The following is a 26744-nucleotide window of genomic DNA, read 5'->3' on the forward strand; positions in this document are numbered from 1 at the left end:
TATTTCTGCAACCCGTCATATTGAAATCTAACACAATTATAGTGTCACAAGAATGGTTTCTTTGGCCAAATTTGATCAGAGTGACTGTTTTATTTTTGTCTTTCAAATAGTCGAGAAAAATATCCAGTACATCGTCGTTCTTTGAAATGAAGCATAGATAAATAGAAGATTTAAATAGAGGGATGAAATTTGAAATGTTTTCTTGTATGTTGAGGAGTTCAGTATTTCCCTTATATTTTAGTTTACCTCCTGCCGCAACATCGATGATGTTTGAGTTTAACATCGTCGTAAATACTATGGTTAGGCCTACAACGTTCATGTTTTTAGTAAAAGAAAAATCTGAAACTGAGTGGTTATCTATTATTTTTACTGTTCCAAAAACTGTTTCTCTAAAGAATTTATTATAGTAAATGTAACAACTAACGAGAACAGTAAGGCAGCAATGAGTCTGTGAGCAAAGAGTTTACAAACTGATTTACTAAACATATGAAAATGGTGGCTGCACAAAGCCTTGTGTAATTATTAAGTTGTAATTGTAATTACCCTGAGGTAACTGAGATAATTATGTTTGCTTGGTTCTGACATTAATTACTGCTCCTTTGTTCTAAATTTAAAATTAAAGTTGGGCAACCAATGCCTTTAGTACTATTGAAAAGGAATATTTAACTAGCAATTTTAAAGATTGATCAGAGGTTTTATATTTAAGGAACGCTATTGATTTTTACTTGTAATTTTGTTTGTAAAATGTGAAAAGTTGTAATTAAGTTACCTGAAAGTACAAAAATCAAGAAGTTATTTAGTAATTAAGTTGTCCAAGCTCTTACAATGAGTTAAGTATAGGGGCAATGAAGAGCTTTTTGTTTCTTTTTATTTACCAAGTAAACAAATCTAAACAAGGCTGTTCTTGTTTAAAAACTAATTTAAATTATACTAACATTTGTATAATTTTATTATGATCTTGAGGATTTTAGCGTCTTGAGTTGGAGTTATATGTTCATTACATATTTGAATGAAACAGTTTTGTACCGACGGAGTAGGTGTAGTTATTGGAAAAAATAAGCATTATATGTGTAGGTCCTGGATTCTGCAATAATAGACTCGGTCAAGTAATTTAATTACTTATAAAGAAGTATAGTACTGTAGTCTTTTGAGATGAGAAATGTCTTTGCCGAGTCAGAATTTATCGCAATGTTGTGTTAACTTTTATCTGCCTCATTTTTACCACGTTGAACCTTTCATCATAGTCTAAAAACCTGAACATAGTTGGTACAAACTGGTTATTTTTGTACTCCATTAATCGATTATACCCTAAAATGTAAGATATGCAGTAAGCTGTAACCTAAAAAATAATTGATGTATATCATAAAAAGCTTATGCAAGTTAATTCTGTTCTAGTAATTTCTAAATATGGCCATTGACTATTTATCTCCATATCTTCTCCCCACCAATGTTTCTTTTCTTCTGCCATCTTACTTAGGCCATCTCTATACATCCCGCTTACTTTAAACATCCGCCATTTCTATGTCTTCACCTTTGTCTCCATACCTCACCATCAGCTCCGTTTTCCCAGGAATTCTCTTTTTACACACTCCTCTTAATTTTCCAAACCATTTAAGTTTTGCCGTTTCTTATCTCGCTCTTAAACATACTTCAATCTGCGTATTTCAGATGTGTTCCTTAGCCTGTGTTTCCAGATATCGTCGACAAGACAGCCAGTTTCGTCGCTCGTAACGGCCCAGAGTTTGAGTCGAGGATCCGACAGAATGAGTTGGGCAACCCCAAGTTCAACTTCCTCAGTTTGGGAGACCCGTATCATGCCTACTACCAACATAAGGTTAAGGAGTTCCGTGAGGGCAGAGGTGAGAATATTTTCACGAGTTTTTGCTTTGCCAAAATTGTAGTTACAGGTGTGCTGAAATGGCACAAAAATGATTATTAAAGTGGTGATCTAGCTTTCTATGTTAGGGCTGTCATATTTTTTTAACCAATTTTATCAACGCCGAATGTTTGTTTGGTAAGACATTTGTAGAAATTCTATTTACCTATTAAAAAAAAAATAACTACTATAGTCTGGAAGTGCTGGTAAATGTGTTACCATTGAAAAAAATCTGAACCAATGAATATAAAAGATACAACCCTGAAACACTTGGAAATTTGTTATGTAAAGATGTACTAGATTGTTTAATCTATTTGACTCTTTGAGTATTGAATAGAAACAATAACAGCGCTCACTTATATGCTAACATATTAAAAATCAACTACGATGTGTCTTAATAATAATAGGTTAAATACCTTGTATACGTCCTCAATCCAAGTCGTCTTTTAAAATGACTATAGTTTCGGGGCCAACAGCCCCATTGTCAAATTTTCTGTCTTGTTAATTACTGTTTATAGCATTGGTCACCGTTGAAGTACATATATACACATACACTGACACACAAAACATTTATATTTACACGTAACATTGAAAAATTATACTTTTTGGCCGGCCTAAACAAAAGTGATTAGCGCCTAAACACAAACTGGTCGTTCCTTTAGAACAAGGTTTAACGAACATCTCCCTAAACCTAAATTGCATTCACAGCGTTCTAAGATTGCCGAATACCTGCAAAAAGAAAACCATTCCATAAAAAGTTCTAATGGAGGATTAGAAATTTTACATAAATGCAATAAAGGCCCCGTGATGAACGTCCTAGAAAGCTATGAAATTTATAAAGCTTTCAAAAAATCGCCAAACGATGTGTTAAACGAAAAACTAACTTTCAATTCCAACATTCTGTTCGATCGCATCGATTCATTGAACAATAGAAATAGTGACAAACAGCTGATCACCCCCCTCCCCCAAGGCCAAGGTCAACGTCTCCAGGGTATCGGCTAACATGAATCAGTCAGTCAGTCAGTGTACCGGTCCGCACAATGATGTAATCACTTTTGTTTAGGCCGGCCAAAAAGTATAATTTTTCAATGTTACGTGTAAATATAAATGTTTCGTGTGTCAGTGTATGTTTATATATGTACTTCAACGGTGACCAATGCTATAAACAGTAATTAACAAGACAGAAAATTTGACAATGGGGCTGTTGGCCCCGAAACTATAGTCATTTTAAAAGACGACTTGGATTGAGGACGTATACAAGGTATTTAACCTATTATTATTATTATTATTCAATCCAGGAGGCAAACATGGATAAGATGTGTCTTAATTCAGAAAAAATACCTTATTTATATACAAACTAAACACACATAATTTTTGTATAAAAGATTAGTCAATTAATCTCTAAATGACTGCAAGTAGTAGATAGCTCTAAGTATTAGTGTGTGCAGGTCAAGAGCCCCCGCCTGGAGTCCCTCCCAAGACACAGGTGGCCCCCGCCACTCAACTCAAGCAGCAAGAGTTGCTGAAGCAAGCGGAGGTGTTTGTACCCAAGGACCCGCCTTCAGAATTTGAGTTTGTCGCAGACCCTCCATCCATCTCTGCTTTAGATTTGTAAGTATCCTTAGGATTTTATAAATGTACTGTTTTTATAGCGAACATAGATTTTATAACATAGCCATGCAAAAACTACAATGAAATCAGTCCACACAGACCTCTATTTTATAATACATATTTGTTACAATTTTCCGCTGTTTCCAGGGACATTGTGAAGCTGACTGCACAGTTTGTCGCTCGTAACGGCCGCCAGTTTTTGACCAACCTGATGAACCGAGAACAGCGCAACTATCAGTTTGATTTTCTCCGACCCCAACACTCTCTCTTCCAGTACTTCACCAAACTGTTGGAACAATATACCAAGGTGAGATATGTAAACATTAAAATTGTCATCCATTTTTCACCTTTTTTCATCTATAAGTTTAAAAACAGCCGTAGATCTCTCATCTATCATTATCTTCATTTATCATTGAAAGAAAATAAATTAGGCTTTCATTTTACCCCCTGACCTCTTCCTCTGAGTTCTTATATGATGGGATTTGACAAATAATGAGTTTTTGCAATTAAAGTGCAAAATAATATGAATAGCTGCGTTGTAATTTTACATAAGTCAAGTCCGCCCCTCAGTTTAAACAAGAGAGGGCTTTCTCTTTGAACGTAGTTTTCTGTAACATAATTCTTTCTTGAGCAACCACTCAATAAAAGCTTTATTAAACGTTTCTTTTGATTTTTGGTTCTTTCAGTTCAGGTAATGGAATTTCAGAACCTAACTTCAATTTAGGAATATTGTGAACAAGCCAGGTGATTTGTTGAACATTTGTCTTGTCCATACAAAGCAAGGAATTCCTAAGCTCTCTCACCTTGCCTAAACCATTGAAAATGTAATGATGTTCAGAATCGTTTAACTAAAAACAGCTAATTTTTTATCTAAATTCACCCTTAGACTTATTAAACGACAAACACCTGATGTTATCTGGTAGTCCAACCAATCCCTTACTATATCTCAAACAAAAGTTTAATGTAATGTAATCTAATGTTTTGAGGATTTATTTCTCTAAGAAAATAGCCCTAATGATATTCATTTTTGCAACATTTTTGCTAACTGACTTGGGTTTCCCAGGTCTTGATTCCACCCAAGGACATGATGTTCCGACTCAAAGACGAGTGTTCCAGTATGTCCGCCATCTTGGAACAGGTGAAGTATCGAGCCGAGTGGATCAAATACCAGGAGGCTCAGAGACGCAAAGAGGAAGCAGCGCTGGAGAAGGAAAGAGGTAAAGTACATTTGGGATAGTTACTACAGAATTTTAAATTAAGTAAAGAGAACAAAAGATGTGAGAAAGATAGCTCTCAAGGCATTAAACATTTTTGAGCATTTATGGTATTTAAAAGTATATGAGAAAAATACAGGAATTCTTCAAGCTTTAATTTTGATATTTTGTTAAGTTTGTTGGGATGGTCGAGATTGTACTTTTAGTTCGGGACGGTTGGAATACTTCTTACTGATTTTTGGGACGAAAACGGACCAACAGATAGGATTTTTCATCCTGTAGTTTTGTTAAAAAAATATTTATAAAATATCATTGCAAATGACAAAAGTGAAAAACAAAATAATTTTTTTGTCTTTATTGTATTTATCACATTCAATATCTTCATCTTGACTAAATATAATCCGTAATCTCAACACTATTGTAAACATCTTCCACGTTGGTGGCAAAATGGTAACTGCTTCTTCAATCGCATATGTTGGAATACTAGACATCTCCAGCAATAACGAGAACAACACCCTCGTAGCTCTTGATGATCGAGGCAAAATCGTAGACTGTTGGAACAAATTTTGTCCCAAGAAAATTCAAAAGACCAAAAGACATTTTCTCCAAATATGTTCTCACATTTTACCACCTATCCACTTTTAGTTTTTGTAAGAAAGTACGCCCTTTCCTACTGCATAGTTATTTAGTCTACCCATTACTGTTCTGTCCCCATTACTGAAGTATTGTCCTGTAGAACCCTTATATTTGGACAACTTGGCAGTCTTGGCACTAGATTTTTTCAGAATAAGAATGAATCGTTACATTTTATAGCCACGTTTACACAGTTAGTAAACTACAGCAATATGCTTAAGGTAGCGTAGTTTTGCACTGAAGCTGGGGAATCATAAATAAACAGGAACAACTGTGCATACGAAAGTATAAACAAAATATGCATACATGGACGTTGCTTCAATATGCTATTTGGCCGTGAAACATGTGTGAAAAAGTTCCATCATGATCAATGTTTTGCCATTTGAATTATTTGTCATAATTTTTAAAGACTGATGAAGTAGGCAGACTAAGAAAAAGTACTATGTTTTTAACTTCTTGAATTCAATAGCCACGCTTAAAGGTTTTCCATCTACTAACAAACAAAAATTAGTGTAACAAATAGATGCTATGCAACATTGAAACAATGAATATAGCAGTAACCTGTATCTATCAAACAATGCTAGACTACTTTGCCTATCTACAAACTAAGTCGTGAGAGTGTGTGAGTCTTACAAAACTTGCCGTACTAACAAAATGAATCCAAAAAGATGGTCTTTTAAGCATTTGGAAAAATTAATTTGTCTGCAGAAAGGGATTGGGCTATATAAACTTGATTAATTGTTGTTTCCGCAGTGGCGTACGCTCAGATCGACTGGCACGACTTTGTGGTAGTGGAGACGGTGGATTACGTTCCTGGAGAAGTCGGGAACTTCCCTCCCCCCACTACTCCTGACGAAGTTGGCGCGAGGGTGCTAATGCAGGTAAGCGTACAAGAAAACAATATGTCTGTGAAAAAGAGGTTTGGAGTGTAACATAAAGAGATCCTCAGTCACTGTCTTAACCAAAACTGACAGCTGTTTTAACAGCTGTGATGACTACATTCAGTCTTTTCTTGCAAATGTTTAAAGCTGTCTTTGAGCTCCTCCCGCCATTTATACACATTGTTTACGTTCATACACAACTGTCAATAGATTTCAATAGTCGATCTCTTAAATTACAGAAATCTATTTGCAGAACGCAATTCACATAGGTTATTTCTTCCATTGTTTGTGGCTACGACAAGACCTAGTATCACATTGAGGTGAGAACCAGCCAGAATGGGTGGAGGGGAAGTAAAGAACACGACACCAGTGTCTCGTGTCAGATTTGAACTAGGTTACTCTGTTGCGACAGGAGCCTATTAGAGACCTTAATTTACAGACGATCATCCATTGAAAAATGAATTAGGCCTAGGTCAAAACTCGTAAAATAAATATAACTCATTTAATAACAGATGAAATGTGAACTTTTATATTTGTTGTTTATGGTTTTAAACAAGAAGTGTTCATTTTGTCATAAATTAGTTACCGTACTTTAAAAGGAAAAGAGAATATTTTCTAGTTTGAGTGTACCTTAGTACTAAAAGCTGTTTCATACTTGTCAACACAGGAGAGAATAGAAGAAGGCGGAGAAGAGGAGAACGAGATGCAGATTGGAAGCGATGGTGAGAATGAACCCGAGGGTAAACAAGCAGAAGAAGAAGAGGAGGAAGAGGAAGAAGAGAGCTCTGATGAGGAAGAAGAAGAACCTCCTGGCAAAGAGGATGATAAGGACAAGGAAGCCAAAGATAACACTCAGGTAAATAGTTTGTTTTGTGTTTGGGAAATTTCTCTGTGCTAACTTAAAACGCAGATAATTTTTGATCCTCAAATCAAAAATGTCTACACACATAGTTTTTCTATTTCTATTAGAATTGATAGAGATTTTGTTTCAGGAAACAATATTTTAAACACTTTAAAACTGAGACCCAAGATTTTATTTTGAAATTTTACAACTTTTGAAATATTAATTTATACAGATCACAGATTAAATAACTTGTTTTTTGCCACTTTGGTACAACTACAAATATAAAATACATCTTCTGGCTATTTTTTTTATATAAGTTAAATTTACAACATGAGTTTAACTTATTGAAAAGTATTGTATTTGGAATATATACACAACTAATTTACCTATGGAAAGACTTCCAGGCAGTTTTAGTTTACAGTGAACAAAGGTTCACAACACAATTAATATCATGGGTATTAAATTAATTCTTGTAACATTTTGTGAGCTATTTTGTGCCTGAAACTCTTTTCTTTGGCTTGTTGTGTGCTTCGTTGTAAATTAAATTAATCTTCCAATCAATGTAGGCCTATTCTTAAGCAAAAATGTTCATGCGTCTAGCAAATACGTGTTAAAAATTAAGTCTGGAATGATAAACTATCAAAATTTGAACAGGTACAAGACATGGAGGAGGAGTCTAGCAGTTCAGACAGTGAGGATGAACGTCCGATGCCGTCCAAAGGCCCCGTACCACCTCCCCCGCCTAGCATTAGCAAACCCCCACCCCCCACTTCTGCACCTCCATTACCACCAAGCCCTGATAAGGTCATTGTAAAGAAGAACTACGACCCTAAACAAGGTACGTTAACAATATTTTCTTGGGATTGTGTTTGCTCTGTAATACACTAGGTATGCCAATCGATGTGGCACAGTACCGAGGACTTTTAGAGAGGCTGAAAACACCTATTCCGTTCCTCACCAAAATGCACCTCAAACCAGGTGTGAATGAGGTTTTCAAATGAGTCGAGCTTGAACCAATCCAATTTTTACTTAATCCTTGTGTTGTGATGGCACATAAGTTAGTTTAGAAATGAAAAAGATACCAAAAAGTTTACAACAAAACTAAAAAATTTCTTAATAAACATGGCAATTTATTCTTAAAATCAATTTTTCCACCTCCCTCAAGAATACTAGATATTAAGAAGGCATCTGTATGGGGAGATGTATTTTTTAAATTTAAGATTTATTTTTAATCTGTATTTTATATTTTAATAATTGTAATCTTTGACATTATTCAAATGCTGTACTATGTATACTTCCCAATGAATAAAGAAATTGAAAATGAAATTGAAAATTTATCCCAATTCTTCACGTGAAAATGAATTTTAATCTTGTAAATCACATATACATAATTGTTGAGAAGGAGGACCTCTAAACATGATGAACGATTATTTTCTTCAAAATGAAACATGTTCCTACATCGGTAAGGTTTTGTTATTATAAAATAAACAAACCCCCACAATTATAAACTGGTCATAAGTTTGGTGCAATTTTAATCTTTGTAATTATCAAGGAAACTAGTAAATCTTAAGTCAATAATGAATAGTTCATCGAAAGCTGTGTTTGTAAAGTTCGCCTCGTTTGATTCACAATTTCTGTTGCAGCTGTGAAGACAGTCAAGACGGCCGCGCCAGACGAATACTTGATTTCTCCCATCACCGGAGAGAAGATTCCGGCCAGCAAGGTACAAGAACACATGAGGATCGGACTGTTGGACCCGAGATGGGTGGAACAGCGAGACAAACATATTCAGGACAAACTCAACCAAGAGACTGTCTATGCTCCAGGTAACTTATCTATTATACAAAGCGGTAGTTAGTAAGTTTAGTCTCGGGCGCTATAGTATAGACCGAAGCTTGACGTTTAATCTCTAAGATCGGCCTTGATTTAAGTCTTATTGTCATTTTGCCAGCATTTTAATTTAAAAATATAAATACAAAACTATGAAAATCCCTAGTGTTTTTTGAAAATATGTTAAATTACATCCTCTTTTAATGGCACCCGATTTAACTGTAACCAAAGTTATAAATTCAAATCAATTAGGAAGTTACGCAACTGGAATTGTCGACCGTTGGCTTTAGTCATTGCCACAATGATCTAGAGAAGAATATTTTGAATTGTTTTAAGAAACAGTTTTGTGTTTTCACTTATAGATTTTAAGGTGACAAAAATCAAAACAACGTAAGAACTACTGTTGTGTATCTCTTAGAACATAAAAAAAGCCTTTAAATTTCAACAATTAACCAAAATAACCCCTATATTTCAGTTAAACTTTTTTTACTTCAGGTAAGAACATTATAAATTTATATTGAGGAACTTAGGCAGTAATTTAAATCAAAGGTCTTCCTTGCTCAGGTGTCTGCCCCTCAACAAAAATGTTTTTCCTTAAAACGTCAATTAGACAGTCTCCTCAGACCGCAACAACTTCAAGCAATATTTCCAAATCAGTTGTTGTTTAAATGATTCAAATGAAAAGAGATAAAAGATAAATCACCTGTTATACTCTCGCGGACAGATGTATTATTATCACTTTCTGTTAACCCAACCCATCAGTAAGATAAATCATAATAGCTTAAGTGTTTGCATTCATTTTCTAGGCTCAGCTATCGAGGCTAGTTTGAAGCAATTGGCTGAGCGTCGTACCGATATCTTCGGTGTTGGTGACGAAGAAACGGCCATTGGTAAGAAGATTGGTGAGGAGGACAAGAAAGAAGACAAGGTGAGATTATGAGACGTAGGAATTGGCTAACTCAGGAACTCGCTAACTCGGTCGTGTGGCGGAACTGGCTAACTCTGGATTTAACATGGGGTTAGCGAGTTCCAGAGTTAGCCAATTCCGCGGACCCGAGATGAGACGTAGGAATTGGCTAACTCAGGAACTCGCTAACTCGGTCGTGTGGCGGAACTGGCTAACTCTGGAACTGGCTAACTGTTTCAGTCAGGAATTGGCTAACTCCGGAACCCGCTAACTCGATTTTGTCTCGCGGCGGAATTCGCTAACTCTGGAAGTCGCTAACCCGGCCGCGCCCACGCACGGAGCGTTGCAAACCTTGTACGACAAAATAATCGTACACTGCCGTATTTCAAAATGGCAGTGTCTATAAAGATACAGTAAATGTTATTTTTTTGTTATCAATTCCACTTTTAACAGGTAACTAGCCCAAAGTAATTAAAAGACAATTAAAAAATCATGAAAAAGTGTTTTTTATTAAACTGTACAATGGCCAGTTAAATGTTTATGATTTCGATCTTAAATATAAATGTCATCAGTATAAAAGAAAATAATAGAATATGAAAAATATTCAAAATTTAGTTTAATTGGTAATAAATAATTAAACCTCTACGAAAATAATCTAAAATACACGCAAGTTCTTAAACACGGAAAACAGATTTAATTGTAATGTCGTAATAAACCAAAACCATTAATTAATACAGTCATCAACCATCGTAACTTTCATAATTAATTCATAGATTTTAAATTAAATGTTCGTCATTGAACCGTATAACTTACGTGTACAAATATGATGACATAGACTAAGTTTTTATCTAGGCCTAATAGTTTGAACCAAAGCATTGTAGGCCTACTAGTAAATAGTTGCCTAATTCTAAAATGTGTTGAATTTTTTAGCAATAATGTTACATGTTTTAAAACAGTTTTTAGATTGTACACCTAAGCACCACTAGTAAAAAATAGGAGAAGATATAATATTCATATAATAAAACGTGACAGGGTTATTTTAATTCACGATTTTTAATAAACTAATTGACGGATTTTCCTGATTTGAGTGTTGGGTTTCCTTTATATTGCTTTCACAAACGATATAAACTATACCAAGCCATTGCTCGGTTCACCGTTCCCCAGTACTGAGCTACACAATAGACAATAGCTTTGTTTTTGGATAAGATAGAATCAGCCTGGAAAAAAACTCCAGACTTTTAAAAAGTAGGCCTACTGAAAGACGTAAAATTAATATTAATTCAACAAAATTAAGAGGATGACCCGCGTTCTACACTAATAGCCTACGATAAAAGAAATTTACAAGTTGTATTTATGCATAGACTAACTTTTAATGCAATCCATGAATACATTAGGCCTACCACTTTATAATGTATTGATAAATATTTATTTAAATTCAATAGCTCTATTTAAAAATACATAACCACTACAATGTAATTCTGTAATGACGTTTAACGTGTAAATTTTATTATGATTTATGATTTAAGGTTACTACAAGCCCAGTATATAAAATACGAACTCAAAAATTGTATTTGCAGAAGTTCACAAAATGGTATTTATTCGAATAAAAGAAACAAATGGCGGACTACGAAAATAGATATTTCATAACATGTAATAGATCCAAATTAAATGTGCATTTTTATCTTTTTCATACCAATAAGCTACTATTTAAGTAAGAAACCCACATATAAAACATACTCCCTTATATCTAAATTAAACTATGATTGTAGAGGTCGTGTTTTGTTTACAATTGTTTCTTGTTTTACAGTAATTTAAAACCTCGTTTAACCAAATAAAACGTTCTAATCACAACTAATAACACGTCCCCTAGTTATATAACCAAACAGTAAGGAACAAATCATGAAGTTAACTATAAAATAATAGAAACACAATTTTGTCGACACTAGCGATCAGTGTCACCGGACATGAACTAGACACGAAAAACGAGCTTCAAAGTTTACAATGGGATGTAAAGTTTACTTGTGTTGGTTAGTCTATGGTAAGACTATAATGCATTTTCCACCCTAATAATCATAAGAACTTCTCTGTGGTTAAACATACTTCAAAATATATTTATTTTATCGACTACGTTGCTCTTACTCCTAATTAAGCGTAGGATACGACATTATGGTGCCGATACGATATAGGTACTACACTTTCGGCAACACTGGCCAAAAATATTCGTGCTTGGCTCCCATTGGACGGCCCGCGAGGCTTCTGATTGGGAGTTAGCGAGTTCCGCCGAGGGACCGAGTTAGCGACTTCCGTACTCTAGAGCCGGGTTAGCGGGTTCCGGAGTTAGCCAATTCCGAAACCGAACAAGTTAGCGAGTTCCTCTCATCGACCAAATTTGAAGATAGGGCATTTAACATGGGGTTAGCGAGTTCCAGAGTTAGCCAATTCCGCGGACCCGAGATTATTATTAAATATGTTTGATAGCGGTACAATAATTTGCGGTTTTTAGTGCCAGGAACAGGTTTTTTTAATGATTCAGTTTTAAAGAGAGTGTCCTGAACCACAATCATTGTTATCTTCTAATCTTAATCATTTGCGCTTGGTTGGACAGTTGTTGGCAAATCGCTTACAGGAAGAAATTTAAAACTTAAGCCACAGTAATAAGAATAGCTATTAAAGAAGGTAGAAGCCGTGATCAGTGGCGTTGCTTGGTTAAATTCCAGGGGGGGGAGAAGCCTCAAATTTCCTGACTGCTTAACATAGATTTCCCAACTATTTTTTTTTTAGAAATCAATTTCTGTACTATTTTTAAAAATCTACAAATTATACAACACAGCAGTTACACTCAATTCAGTATTTATAAACTTGCATTAACAAAACATACCTAGTTTTACATATATACAGAATTACTCAATTTCTAAAACTTCTACTGCTTCTATCAATTCATAATGCAATTTTATGACTTCAAAAAACTTGAACAAGTAATGTTTCAAATCCAAAAAACTTTACAAACCATTGTGGTAGCAGATGTAGCAGTGTAAAATTTTAGGGATATAAAATAAGCCTAGTACAAATTAGTATAGAAAAAATATTTTACTACAAAAAAATGAAATTAAAATACTTTTAAAAGTTAAGATCAACATTTTAACTTTCATAAAACTTACAGCTAGGGTAGGTGTAAACAAGTTTGTAATGATGAAATATTAATATCAGTGTTGAGAATAATATTATTTTAGTCTAGAAAAGAATAAACCTAAAATAAGACTCTTATAAAATAAAAACGTTCAGCTTGGATGATAATAAACTTATACATACAATAAAAATGTTAACCTTCATCTTCATCAAACTAGAACTTAGACAAAAATCAAACTAGTGAAAGTCAAACATCAAATTTTAGGTTATGTTTTGTCTACGTAGATCTGTTTCAGAGTGATTAGTTGATTCATTTTTGTAAATCCTTATAGGAATGACAAATAATTTGTGTAGATTTTTTAAAATATATTCAGAGAATAAATATTTCATTTAGGTTATTAAAAAATGAGGGTAATACCGATACACAAAACCTATCTTTAATGTTATTTTAATCTGCTTATTAGCAAGTACTCCGGTCAGTTAGCCTACTCCAAATACCACAAAAAAAAGGTATAAAATATATTTCATATGACTGACGAGAACAATATTTTAGAATTTCTTGTAAACACTAACAAACATAATTAAACAGAAGAGCTGCATCGCTTGCACTTCCAAAATTCAAACTTGCAGTCTCGCAGACGAATCATTCAGAATCATCAACACAGGACAGGATCGAGGTAGCTAACATACGTCCAATAAGGAACAAAATTTCCCGTAAACGAAATTCCAACAAGCTATACCGCTAATTGATTATTGATTTATTAAAATAAGGCGTGTTTAGCCATGGTTTAGCCTTGTTTAATCAAAGTTAAATGAAATCAAAGAAGTGTCAAGTTTATTTGTCCAAGTCAAAGACATTTTTATCTTTGATGGATTTTCGCAAATATTTAAATTTTGTTTAGTTTAAAAATATATTTTTCTTGTATCTGACTTCCCAACTGTCCCAACTCGTGGCAAGGAAATTCCCAACTTTTCTCTTTCCCAGATTCTAGGGGGGGGGGAGGCTCCCCCCCTACCCCCCCTTAGGCGACGCCCCTGGCCGTGATCAATTTCCAGAACCTCTGCTGCTGTCATGTAGACCCTATCATTGTCTCCTTTAATGAGGGAAAATCAAAATCTTCCTCTGTAATCGAGGCAAAAGCATGGATTTTTCAATGCAAAATCTTTGCAGACGCATTCTGCAACTGTGATAGTAAAAGCTCTGCTTGACAACATATTTTCTGTCAAATATCCCAAATTTCTGTAATAATCCAATCATCTGAATTTTTGACTATCCAAATGTTGTACGGTCCCAATTGATGCAGCGTTCAAGTGGCGTTCTACTGTACTAGCTGTAAATGTTGTTAAACATATCAATCACATAATCCCTTAAACCTTTACCAAATATTGATCACCAATTCTCCTTCTCGTTATCCACAGGTTACTTGGGACGGCCACACGTCCAGTGTAGAAGCGGCCACTAGAGCAGCCCGAGCCAACATCACCATCGAGGAGCAGATCCATCAGATACACAAGGTCAAGGGGCTGCTGCCTGATGAGGAGAAGGAGAAGATCGGACCCAAGCCTGTACCTGGGTCTGCTCCAATGCCTCCTAGATCACAGCCTCCGCAGCCACCCCCGCCCGTCAAACCTCCACCACCTCCTAGTGCTCCACCTGTGCCTGCCCCGCCTCCCCCGCAGCCACCTCTGCCAATGCCTCCCATGGCCCCATTACCCCCGCCACCTGGTATACTGCCTCCTCAGCCTCCCATGATGATGGTGCCGGCACCCATGCCCCCGCTCAGGCCTCCGATGATGGGTGAGTTCAGATTTATGTTTTGTAAATATACAATTGTGTATGTGATGTAATAGTATCTTCAATTAGAGGTTATTGAATAACATAGATCAGCAACCAGAGAAAAATCCCATCAAGGTTTGGGTTCCATGCTTATTTTCCTGTGATTCTTAAATTAATGTGTTAGTGGTTGTAAGTTTTGGTAGGTAACTTCACAAGTATTTTTTCTAGGGCGATTGTATTTTGGTTAAAATATAAGTTTTTGCCAGTCGTTAGTTCCAAAGTCCCTGTACCTCATTGCGTCTTTTAGGGAACTAAATTGAATTCATTTCACTCTCAAAAATCCTTCGCCACTACCTACACACTCAATGGTATTGTACGAGTCAATTCTGTATAATTAGTTAATTACGCTTTTTATCTATGATTCCACAGAAAAAATACTTTTGAGTTATCTCTTGTGTTTTCAAATCAAAGTCACTTGTGAACGATTCATAAATCATTTAAAACAAAACTTATTTTATGGTTATTCTTTAATTGAATTATGATTTACACATCACATGCTTTCTTAGAAATCATATTTTAACCTAATGTGTTAACTAAATAGTAGGTCTAAAACAAAGAAGAAAAACTGAAAGTAGATGCACAAACTTATTCAATGAGACAAAAACTCTTGATTTACTTCTATCTTGTATAACATTTTCAGCAGATATAATTTCAATTATCTTTGTTTTGTACAGTACCGCCCAGGCCTCCCTACAACCCTATGCCTCAACCACCGATGCCATCTCCGTTCATGGGTGGTCCAGGCCCACTTCCACCCCAGCCCCCTCAGCCACCCATGGGTAAACACCCGGCTGACGACGGAGACGAACCTGCAGCCAAGAGAAACATCCGGACTGAGGAGTCGCTCATTCCAGAAAACACATTCCTCGCCAAGAATAAGGTGAGCTGTCCGTTAGTCTACAAAAAATGGTTTAACCACCAAACTAGGATATTGTAAAGGGCGATTCAGTTAGAGGTTAGACCTTTAATATGTTAGCACTGTTTCCAATTCAAAATAAACAGCTGACGTTTTGTCATTGACATTGTTGTATGGTACATTTGTCGATTTGTATAGTTATTCAATCAGAGAAAGTGTTTTAGCTCCAAAAACCTTTTACAAAAGTTAAGAAAATTTTGGATGATTAGGGTTTTATTTTTTAACAAGATAAAAAGTGATTATTTTCGACTACAGTTATAAATTCTGTGAGTCTGAACTTCTTGCTAGGAACGAATAATGGTTTAAACAAAATTTGGGCCACAGTTTAAAAAAACCTTCAGCTGTCTAACAGTACCAAACCCACACCACTAGACTAAACACTCCTTTTAGGTTAAAGCATTAAGTTTACACAAACAACTTGATTTTGAAGCTAATGAATTAAATTAAGAGTGTTGTTGATAAAATTAAGTTTATCAACAACTGTGAGAGAAAGTTATGGAATATTTCACCAGGACTTCCCTTTGGCGGCCAATAATTATTGCCAGTCATTGAGAGATAGCACATTGCATTTTCCATAGGCATCAGTCTCAAACAAAGATTAAATTTTACCTCTAACTGTATCATCATATACCTGGTCATCACTGCTTCAGGCAAAAGCGGTAACATGTCAATGTTGATTTTATTTTGCGAATGTTTCTTGCAGAGCCCGGTGTCCTTCAAGGTGCAAGTGCCGATGATGCCAGACAAGGCGGAGTGGAAGTTGAAGGGACAGATGTTGACCATGACTCTACCATTGAGAGACTCAGTGTCCGTCATCAAGGCAAAGATACACGAGGCCACTAGTCTGCCTCCGGGCAAACAGAAACTACACTGGGAGGTAAGAAACAATAGCTCGTACCGTACGAGGTGCGCTCGTCCAGGAGTTACAATTCTTAAAGTCAAGTACAAAATCTCAGACACAAGAGGTTTTATTAAACACAATAGTGAATCCACTGTGAATATCAATTTTCACCTTCTTAGGGTACACGGTACACACTGAATTGTGAAAACTGTAAAACCGATCTTAATTTTGTCAACCATTTAAGCACCTAGATGTAATGTAGTTTGTCGAAAAGCCTTAAAATTTAGGATGGGCTTATTCCAATTCTTAAATCCTGAAAATGTTAGATAGTGGTATTTTTTTTTAATTGTTGACTTAGTATACCGATTCCAGAGGCTTCTGAATCATGGTGACATCACTTAAGTTTTCTATCGCACAAACTTTGATTGTTATAACCCCCAAAATTCCCATCCGGGACAGAGTACTGAGATTATGAAAGATCCATTTAAAATGTCCAAAGTCTTGGATTTTCAACGTCTCTATGGTTTTAAAATTTTGAAAGTTCTGGCTTGTTTAGTTAATCATTTTTGTATTTTTCTAGGGATTGTTTTTCAAGGACTCAAATTCTTTGGCATTTTACAACATTGCTCCAAGCACCATCATTCAGTTGCAGCTGAAAGAGAGAGGAGGAAGAAAGAAATAGACAGGCTCTGAAATTTTTCTTTAAGTGTATTATGTATTTGTGAGATTTTAGTTTTAACAGAATGAGTTATGTGTAAAAATTTAATTTGATAAAGTACATAGTTTTAAAAAGCTGTTTTTATTCCTTGTTTTTTTTCCAGCATGATTTTTTTACACTTCCCCAAGAAGCTACTATCACAAGTATTTGTAGATTTGAAAAGGTCAAAAGAAAATGTTCCATAAAGAAAATTGTTAGAAAAACCCTTGTTGCAATCTGTTAAAAGCATCTGGGGATATATAAGGTTGGTTAAGAATTTCCTTTGTGTTATTTGAAATGAAAGCCCAGAGCACTTAAACTAGACAAGCTTCTGTTTTCAGTTTTGACCTTACCTGTGTGTTTGATATTATGTAGGTAGATTAAGATACACACAGGCATTTATATCTTACATTATTTATTGGTGGAAATTTTGAATTGTTAACAAAAAGCTATTTAAACCACCAAATTATTTGCAGGAGATGTGTACTACGGCTGTACACAATTTTGCTCTTCTATTTCTTGTATCTCTCACAGATTTTTGGAGGATGTCTAAGAAGGTCTAAATCCAACAGCTCTATCCCTTCTGCTGAGCCTGCCCGTTGTAGCTTTGTTAACATTTCTGCCAGCTGTCTAATGCTTTCGTAACCTTCCGAGATGAAATGCTCCTCGAGAAAACCTGTCAAATAACTGTCTCCATGGGTACTTGCTATCTTGTGCAGTTCTTCTAGGCTCTAAAACAAATGTTGAGGTCAATTAGCAGGATAATAAATCATCCCAAACTATATGATACATAAAAAATACCCCCGCCACAGCAAACTTGCAGACTAAGCAAATTTCCATTTGCCTGATTTCATTTTCACTTAAATAATTTTTTAAGCATAGCCTATCTGATTTATCCCTATTTAAATAACATTACATATAAGGAATTAGCTTTGCTTTAGTAAATAGTTATTAGCTTAGTGTGCAATAAATCAATTTGCCATGTTTCATCAAAATATATAAAAAAAACAAGCAAACTACAATAGTTTACTTATTCTTTATAAGAATAACATGAGAATTTTAAATTCACAATTTTCAAATTTTCTCCAGGAAATAACCTTACAAAAACACTTAAAAGATACTAAATTATTTGTTTTTAAGCTCTACAAAATAGTTTGGATAGAGATTGGTAAATTCTATGTTTTAAGGGTCAAATTTGAGAAAAACCAATTTTTACACAGTAAAAACCCGTTTTAACGTAAATTTTAGAATAGCGCCAGAAATGTGTGTCCCTGTTCGCCTTGCCAGAAATGTGACATGTATTCCGAGGGGAAATTAAAATTGTATTCACTGAACAGGCTAGGTCCACCTAGCCACACTCAAATTTCTTCCCTGGAGTACTCAGAAGGAGCCGATAAAATCCAGGGGTCAATACGAAGCTATTTCACGGTTTTAACTGATCGATCATTTTAATTAATTGAAGGCTCAGAGCTCTAAAAGCGCTCAGGAAATCCTGCAGCTCAGGTGGAGCTATATCATCCTTCTTTAAAGTTTTTGAAAATTTTGCCTAACTGTTAAAACTACTCGTCTTACACTTTAAATGCAGCGGAAAGCTATGATATTCATAGTTTACTAATACAATATAATACACAGTAGACTCTCTCTTATCCGGACTCCTCGGGACCGGGGTTTTTCCGGTTAATCCGACGTCCCCAAAACTCGCTAAAACAGACCGTTTAAATGCATACTGTATACAGTATTTGACTTAAATTTAGGAGAGCATTGTATTTACTATTTAGACACGTGATCACTGGTCTCAAATCTTTCCCATGAGAACAGTAGTTTCAGTACCGCCCAATTTCTGCCGATCTAGTTCGGTTAAACCGACGTGCTGATAAAAATTTATTGTGATAAGATCGAAACAAATTTGGATTGCTATTCTCGTTAGAAGTTCAAATCAGGATACTCCCAAGACTTACTATCGCCTGCAACGATGGGGCTTAGAACTGATGATATGTCTCAAGGTATTAAAATGGCAAATCAATTTAACGTAATGATTTACTTAATACGGAGCGGTTACAGTTTGGAATAAATTAATTTAAATCAAACTAAACTACAGCCACCGCTAGTCACTGGCGGGTATAGAATCAAGTCAGGGGTAAGGTGTAGTCAACAGTATCGTCCTCCGGGCAGAAAAAACTTTGAGATGAACCTTCTCATCTGCTGAAGATATTTCCTAATACACCCATCAGGAGACAAAGCAGGTAAATATGTCAATGCTATTTTGAACCGTTGTCAATATTGTTTTTATCTTCCAAAATACTCTTTGCACACCTCACAAGTTATCCCTTAAAATACAATATACTATCCTTAAAATCAAATCCTTTCTGTACGTCAGCACAGGTTATTGTTTTAACACTACCATTCTTAACATTTTGTATTGTATACTAGTGATGTGTGAAAACCAAATCTCAAATCTCAAAACCATCAAAACTTTGGAAAAGTTTCGGTTTCGAGATTCGATAGGCGAGTTTCGAGATTCAAAAGTTTCGATATAGGAAGTTTTGGCACTTATAGTTTTGAAAATGATGACATTTTTGTGACATTATTATTGTTTATAACATTGTTTATATACACAAGCTGGTAGCAATGGAGCAAACACACCTCCATTAACACTAATGATACAAGTAAATTGTATTCTGAATGGAAAAAGCCATCTTAAATACTGGAACAACTTACAATTCAGTTTCATATCGATATTCAATTTATTAAACACAAAGATATATTGACCACTAAAGTTCTAATTAATGTAAATAATGTTTATTTCAATGTCATGAGTTTCATTTATTTTAATGTTTTTGGTTTTGAAGTCTATCACATTTATGTTAATATGTCTGGATCAGGAGTCAATCTCTTTCAGTTTTGATCGCATAATCATAATGAAAATGTTATGATTATCTGTATTTTTTATTTTTTAGCAACCTTGAACACGTAACTAAAAAGTTTCGCATTCAGGTTTTGAGATTCGGGATTCGATTTTTTAAGTTTCGGTTTTGTTTTTGAGATTCGAAATTTCTGGTTTTGACCATCACTATTGTATACAGCTGTCTCTACCGACATTATTCTTGATTGACTAAATATGTCACTCAATGACATCCGACTCACCGCTAACACAGATCTCTCCAGGTCTATACTGTGATGCAGCGCCACCACAGGGTCGTGTACAGGTGCCAGGCTGGGTGCCGGTACGTCACGTATCGCCACATCACCTCCGCGGCTGTTGACAAATGAGGCCAGGAGTTCTGCGTGGTGTTGTTCCTCGGTTGCGGCTGCTGCGAAGAACCGAGCGTAGCCGGGCAGCGCGACATCGGGCCGACTCAAACATGTGGACTGTAACACATAGTCATTAAGAAACTAGGTAGGATTCGTATCTGGGAGATGGTCAAGTCAAGTCATTGAACTGATTGTCAGGGAGATATTTTAGATACAGCGATAAATTTTACTCAAGTTGAGTCCAATTGTTTTATTTTAGCTTGGTCCAAAGATAAATGCTTTGCTGCAACCTGTAACACATTTGGGACGTCAGACAGTATTTTCACCTTTTCATTGTAATGTGCTAAAATTATTTTCAGATTTGTTGCCTTTCCTACTTCCAGTTCCAACTTAAACTAGAGATTATTATTGTTTGTGATGAGACGATTTTCATTGTTGCTTGATTTGCGATTTGTATTGTTGCTTGATTTGCAATTTTTATTGTTTGGGCTGTGATGTTAGGGTTGTGTGGGTTGTTGGGCATAAGTTTGTGTAGAAAAGATGGAAAATATCAAAACTATGTGTATATTTGTAAAGTTATGTGATGTGAAAAAATATCTCGAATCTTGAGTCCAGCTTTGCTTCACAAGAGTAGTGCCGTAAAACTAATAAAACTGAGTTTAGACCTTGTACACTCAGAGCTAGTACTATTAGCATTCATTCTCAACTAGAACTTACCAAGCAAAAGTAAGTGTAACTGGCCTGAAGTTCAAGATTTATCTGTTTATTAAGTCCTTCTTCACACTCTTTGTGAAAGTTATGTCGGATGATCACTTCTTTAAAAGATTTTGTGTTTTGACTGTAATTTACCCTTGGTAACCTAAAAATTTGTTGATTTTGCACTATCTTACTAACTGAAAAGATGAACTTGACTTTCTGTAACATTTTTTTTTTACAAACAGAGTGAAGAATATGGAATAAATAAACAGTAGGGTAAATATAACCTAAAATAATATTATTTTGTTTCAAGAAACATATGATTTATGAATTTAGTGTCTTTAATTTTCCAATGTGTTTTATCTCAGAACATCATTTTCCAATTCATTTTGTTTTTTTTTAATCAACATCATAATTATAAATTCTTGTTTCACAACAAAAAAAACTCAACAAACCTAAAAATGAGAACTTCTCTTGTACCTCCTTGAAGATATTTATTTTACTCAATATGATATTGTGAAATTGAGGTTTTAACCCTTAAGATTAAAATATCATCAATTTTACACTAATACCGAGTTTTTTAGTTATTGATTTTTTGATTAAACCCTCTTTATGAGTTTGTACCACCCTGAATTTCTGTAATATAGGTACTAAAATTGCATTTAGGTACCTATACTAAAAATAATATTGCATTTAAAAATAATATTCTCCTTTCATGGACCTAATACAAGCAATGCAAAACATTCTGTATTGATAAAACATACTGACCAACAAGCCGATGATTGTTGATCAAAAACATCCCAACTTTTATTTTATTCGCGAAGAAAAGTAACAACAATCTTAGTGCTATTATAAACAATCAACACAACAGAAACAAAATATAAGAGGTGTCATGTTCGCTAATCAATTTGTAAATGACCAAACAGAGCACAAAACTTACTCTGCCAACTTTGGAAAAATTCTAGATAACTTTATCAACTGCCTTACAGTGACATAGTAATTTACGTATGGTGTATAAAATTATACCACAATTAAAAGAACTTACCAAAAGTCAAAAGATAGCTTTTCAAGGTATACATATTTATTTATTATATTTATTGGCTCAAAAATTATCAAGATATAAAACATTTTCCACCCATCTAAAAAATTATCTGCAGCATAAAAGAACATACACACAATGGAACATAAACAAAAATATAAATCCTGAGGAACAATAATTGTTCGAAGAAAAGATAACGTCTTCCCCAATCTTGATGACTGCGGAGGAGAAGAGCAATAGTAAGTAAATAATACTCATGAGAGACAGTTATTTTTGTTATTTCAAAGACACGAAGAACACTCATCAAATTATGTATTTAGTTTTTAGTGTGTGTTAAAAATAAATTCCAAATAGCACCACAATATAAACACAATATGTTTGTACAAATATGTTATTCCGGTTGGTAAGTTAAATCTGTGTTATTCCTACTGACTGTATTTGGTTGATGATCCAAATATATATATGTTTACACTTGACCCTGATTATAAAACAAGGTTTGAAAATATAATTTCCGATTAACCCCAAAATAGCATTATTCATTTAACAAAATCAGTTAAGAAAATACTATTTGACAAAACCTAGACATAGGTCACTGGCCATGGCTTACTAAAATTACACCTGCCACCTGCCTGCATCGCTTGAGGATCCACAATGGAGACACTGCCTCTGTGTGCAGGAAATGTGGGCAATCAGAGGAGCTGCTGATCATTGACTCTTCAACTGCACAGCTCTGAACGAGGTAAGGTACAGGTACAGTGCTCTTGGAGCAATGACAAGGGGCAGACACCTTCCTCAGGAGGAGCTCAAAGGTAGGATGCTGAAGTTCATTAAGCAGCTCAGGTTTGACTCTGATGTACAAAGTGGGGAAGTAGGGAGCGCAAAAAGCCCATCAGTGGCTGACGTGCAACAGGACAAGGTCCTCCTCAACAGAATCAATCAATCTAGACATATACTGCATCCTATGTTTTTAAGCGCCTCCATATTTGTGCACGCAGCAACCGCTTTACACTCATGTATTGCAAATTGCATTGTGGAAATGAAGGAACCATCTAAAGTCCTTGAAACCTGTAGCATTTACCATAACTTACCGTTGTTGTTGATTACTTGAAAAAAAGTATTTTAATAAATTCTTTCTGTTGGAGGGAGTAAAGTACAGTTTTAAGTGGTTTATATGTTCTTGAAACTCCTCGGCTTTTAACTTTTTCCCGAGGTTAAACAATATAAAATCGTCTAAAATATCTATCCTACAAACACAACAAATATCCCCGCCGCAGCAAAACTGCAGGCTAAGCAAATTTCCATTCTGGTTGGATTTTCACTAAAATATTCCCTTTCGGATTTATTTTATATTTAAATACCGTTAATTTTAATGAGTGCAGGTTTGCTACTAAAGGGAAGGTAATAAAGTGTGTTTTTAGCGGATTTCTCAATTGGGAAGTAGCTATTACTGTAGTTATCTTTATCAGCGTAATACTAGTTATCCAGAAAACCAAGATAACAATGTAATTACAGACTCTAATCAATTAGGCCCCTACAGCTTTACCCTGTGGTTAAATTTTAAAATCAACAATACAGCGGAATTTTTATGTTTCCTCATGTTAATATGCCCGACACTAATACTTTAATACTTTCAACTATGATGGCGACCAAATTTGAAGTTAACTGGACACTGAATTGCTCTTCCACCTCCAAATATTAATTATTGCGGTAATGGGTAAAGTATATTAACGTAAAAGTATTATGTCTAAAAAAAAGACTTAAGTTACTTAAAGAAACGTTATTTTATCCTATATTTTTGTGTTAATGCGTACTAATGTGTGTTATAAATAAGTTACCCCCTACAAACGAAAAATAATAACATAATCCTTACAAACAAAGTTGGTAATATAAAGAAAAATAAATACCCCCGCCGCAGCAAACCTGCAGACTTAGCGAATTTCCTTTTGCCTGATTGGATTTAAACTATAATGTCTCCTTAAAAATATCACATTTATTCCCTATTTAAATAGAATTAGTTTAATGAGTACTTAGGTTTGCTGCAACAGGGAGGGTAAACAAGTTTTTTTTATGTAAAATATTAAAAGGTACTGCGGTTTAGTAAGAAATTAATGTATTTTCCAAATTTGATCAAAATATGTTCATAAACAAGTAAACTACAACAGTAGACTTATTCTCCATAAGAATAACATGGGAATTTTAAAATTACAATTTTTTTGAATTTTCTCCGTAACAATTAGGCGCATAATAACGCTTCAATATACTAAATTATTTGTTTTTTTAAGCTCTACAAAATGGTTTAAAAAGAAATTGTGAAATTTTGGGTTTTTAGGGTCAAAAATGGGAAAAACCTATTTTTACCCCATAAAACCCCCCATAAACCCCCGTTCCCATAGTCCGATCATGCTGGTTCGCGAACTCATTCAAGTTTATCTCGCCTTACACCTTCAAACCAAATTTTATCAAAATCGGACAAAAATTACTCAAGTTCTCGTGCGGATGGACACACACATATATATATATATATATATATATATATATATATATATAGATATATAAAAATTTGAACGAATGGTGTTTTTGGCCTCTGGGGACATCAAAATGAAAAAGCAAATCGGTCCCGGGCTTAGGTCTTACCATGAGACCTACGGTAATAGCTACTTCCCTATAGGGAAATTCGCTAAAATCACGTAAACCAGATTTAATAGTTGGGATAGAATACATAATTATCAGCCATTCATTATATTCCACAATTATTATTAAATCATTAGTAACAATTAGTCAAACTGTTATGTAATGTTGGTACAATTGGGAATTTAGCTATTGCTAATTTTAAGATGCTAATCAGCTGTTCTTTAGTTCGTAGATCTCGATCTGCTGAGTCAGAGTAGTTCGTAAGAGTAACGTTCTTTTCCAGTTAAAAGTTAAGAGCAACATTATCTCTTCCATGGTTAGTGATATAAAGTTTATGTTTTAAAACTTATTGGGAAAAAGGCTGGTCTATCGCTATTTGCACTTTAGGTAAGAACATTATTTATAACATTATTATAGAATATGCAGCTTTTATCACCTCATAAAGGCGAATATACAGTAGTACAGTCAAATCAAATCTGATTTAATCAACTTTATAGTCTTTGAAAATTTGATTTAGAGTCAGAATGAAGGACTGACTGTATCTTTATACTTTGGTTGGTTTGCAGTGTTATGCAGAAAGTGTATAAAATAATTAAATTTTAGGCTTATAGGCCCACAATAATTCAAAGTAATTTATTTACTATAAAACGTAAACATAAAGGTAAGGAAACGAGTTTTAAAATGTTAAGCCGATGTAAGGTACCCTAATTATAGTAGCCTAAATAGTAATGTTTTTGGAGCAATTTTGCTTCATTTGGCTATAATTTTTAAAACACAATATATATCAAATGTTTGTAAAAAGGATTTTACGCATTATTTGCTTTTATGAAGGCCAATTCAATTGGTACATCGCTAGATATTATAATAAACAGCTTGGCTGGAATAACAGCTACGTATATCTTTAATTTAATTGAGATAGAAAACAGTGCTGATAGATAAATGAGCATCCTAAATTTAACAAATGCATTATTTTTAATAGGCTTGGATGATAGTAATTTTTTAACCACATGCAAATGATTAATTATCATCTGTTATGCAGTCACCTAAAATGAATTCTTACGTACACTATTTTAACCTTAAAGTTAATTTATTAGTTAGTTCAAACGATCAAGCTAAAGGCCAAATCCATAATGAAAAACCCAATTTCTTAAAGCTTAAAGCGACATCATTGTTTTTCTGCTATATTAGTCCTTGTTATAATGGATAAGCCTTAAAAAACTGCAGAACTTGATAAATATTTACATTCGTCAATAGTCTTATCGTGATTTAGTAATGCATTTATTAAAATATTTATCTGAAGTCACTAATCCTCGTTGTAAAGATTTTTGGTTATAAACTCAAGAATATTTTCACGTGACAAAATTAAAAAGTTAAATTTGTATCCATACTTCAGCAAAAGATCTTATAGCGTTAAGGGGATATGCTAATATCGATTGAAACTATCGATTCGATTAGTAAACCTTCATGCGATTTTTTCACCATCAGCAAGTTTGGTTGGTTAGGTTTTATAATAGAGATATTAAAAAATATCGATTATTAATCAATATTTTCAATTCGATAGATTCAATCAATATTAGCTAGCCCAGTCAAGAAACTGTACCCGAGTTATTTATGAGAATTTCTGATTACTTTTACGATACCAATTTCAAATAATGTATGATAACAATCATTGCACTAATTTGCAGACGAAGCTGCTCATCGACTTAAAAATATTCGTTGACAACACAGATGTTTTTATATCAAGTAATAATATTTACAGCTAGATTGGGAAAGTCAAGTACGATTCGAATAAATTTCGAGATAGCGTTATCTGCCTGTCCGCTGATCAGTGAATTTGACCTAGACCAACATTTGTGTAGAGGGGGGGGGATCAGCTGATTGTTGTCTAACGGTATCCTCTTGTTTTGTAATCG

At 34.5% G+C, this 26744-nt stretch overlaps 3 protein-coding genes across 7 annotated transcripts in view; 1 reads left to right on the plus strand and 2 right to left on the minus strand.

Annotated features, from left to right (window-relative positions):
- The window catches only part of LOC128987942 (splicing factor 3A subunit 1), a 33569-nt gene extending 16259 nt beyond the window's left edge, over positions 1–17310 (plus strand). Inside the window, exons 2-14 of the mRNA XM_054409056.1 lie at positions 1695–1859; positions 3325–3487; positions 3635–3794; positions 4551–4704; positions 6088–6215; positions 6883–7071; positions 7714–7897; positions 8703–8885; positions 9696–9817; positions 14342–14720; positions 15434–15639; positions 16379–16552; positions 17097–17310. Coding sequence (XP_054265031.1) covers positions 1695–1859; positions 3325–3487; positions 3635–3794; positions 4551–4704; positions 6088–6215; positions 6883–7071; positions 7714–7897; positions 8703–8885; positions 9696–9817; positions 14342–14720; positions 15434–15639; positions 16379–16552; positions 17097–17198 — 2309 coding nt within the window. The 3' untranslated portion in view covers positions 17199–17310. The remainder of the gene's footprint in view (positions 1–1694; positions 1860–3324; positions 3488–3634; positions 3795–4550; positions 4705–6087; positions 6216–6882; positions 7072–7713; positions 7898–8702; positions 8886–9695; positions 9818–14341; positions 14721–15433; positions 15640–16378; positions 16553–17096) is intronic.
- The window catches only part of LOC128987944 (NF-kappa-B inhibitor-interacting Ras-like protein 2), a 50672-nt gene extending 27357 nt beyond the window's left edge, over positions 1–23315 (minus strand). The window contains exon 1 of the mRNA XM_054409069.1: positions 23305–23315. The gene's annotated coding sequence lies outside the window, so the exon portion shown is untranslated. The remainder of the gene's footprint in view (positions 1–23304) is intronic.
- The window catches only part of LOC128987943 (ferritin, heavy subunit-like), a 32139-nt gene continuing 22632 nt past the window's right edge, over positions 17238–26744 (minus strand). The window contains exons 2-4 of one of the 5 annotated variants that reach the window (XM_054409062.1): positions 22830–23017; positions 20358–20582; positions 17238–17944 (exon numbers count right to left, since the gene is read on the minus strand). In XM_054409062.1, coding sequence (XP_054265037.1) covers positions 17726–17944; positions 20358–20582; positions 22830–22835 — 450 coding nt within the window. In that variant the 5' untranslated portion in view covers positions 22836–23017 and the 3' untranslated portion in view covers positions 17238–17725. Of the gene's footprint in view, positions 17945–20357; positions 20583–21182; positions 21431–22829; positions 23266–26744 lie in introns of those variants that run through there. The other 4 variants (XM_054409059.1, XM_054409061.1, XM_054409058.1 and 1 more) reach the window with 4 other exon arrangements.

The sequence above is a fragment of the Macrosteles quadrilineatus genome, unplaced genomic scaffold (genome assembly GCF_028750875.1).
Source record: "Macrosteles quadrilineatus isolate MER2022 unplaced genomic scaffold, UCM_ALF_1.0 Scaffold_2__2_contigs__length_208266976, whole genome shotgun sequence".
Classification (NCBI taxonomy): domain Eukaryota; kingdom Metazoa; phylum Arthropoda; class Insecta; order Hemiptera; family Cicadellidae; genus Macrosteles; species Macrosteles quadrilineatus.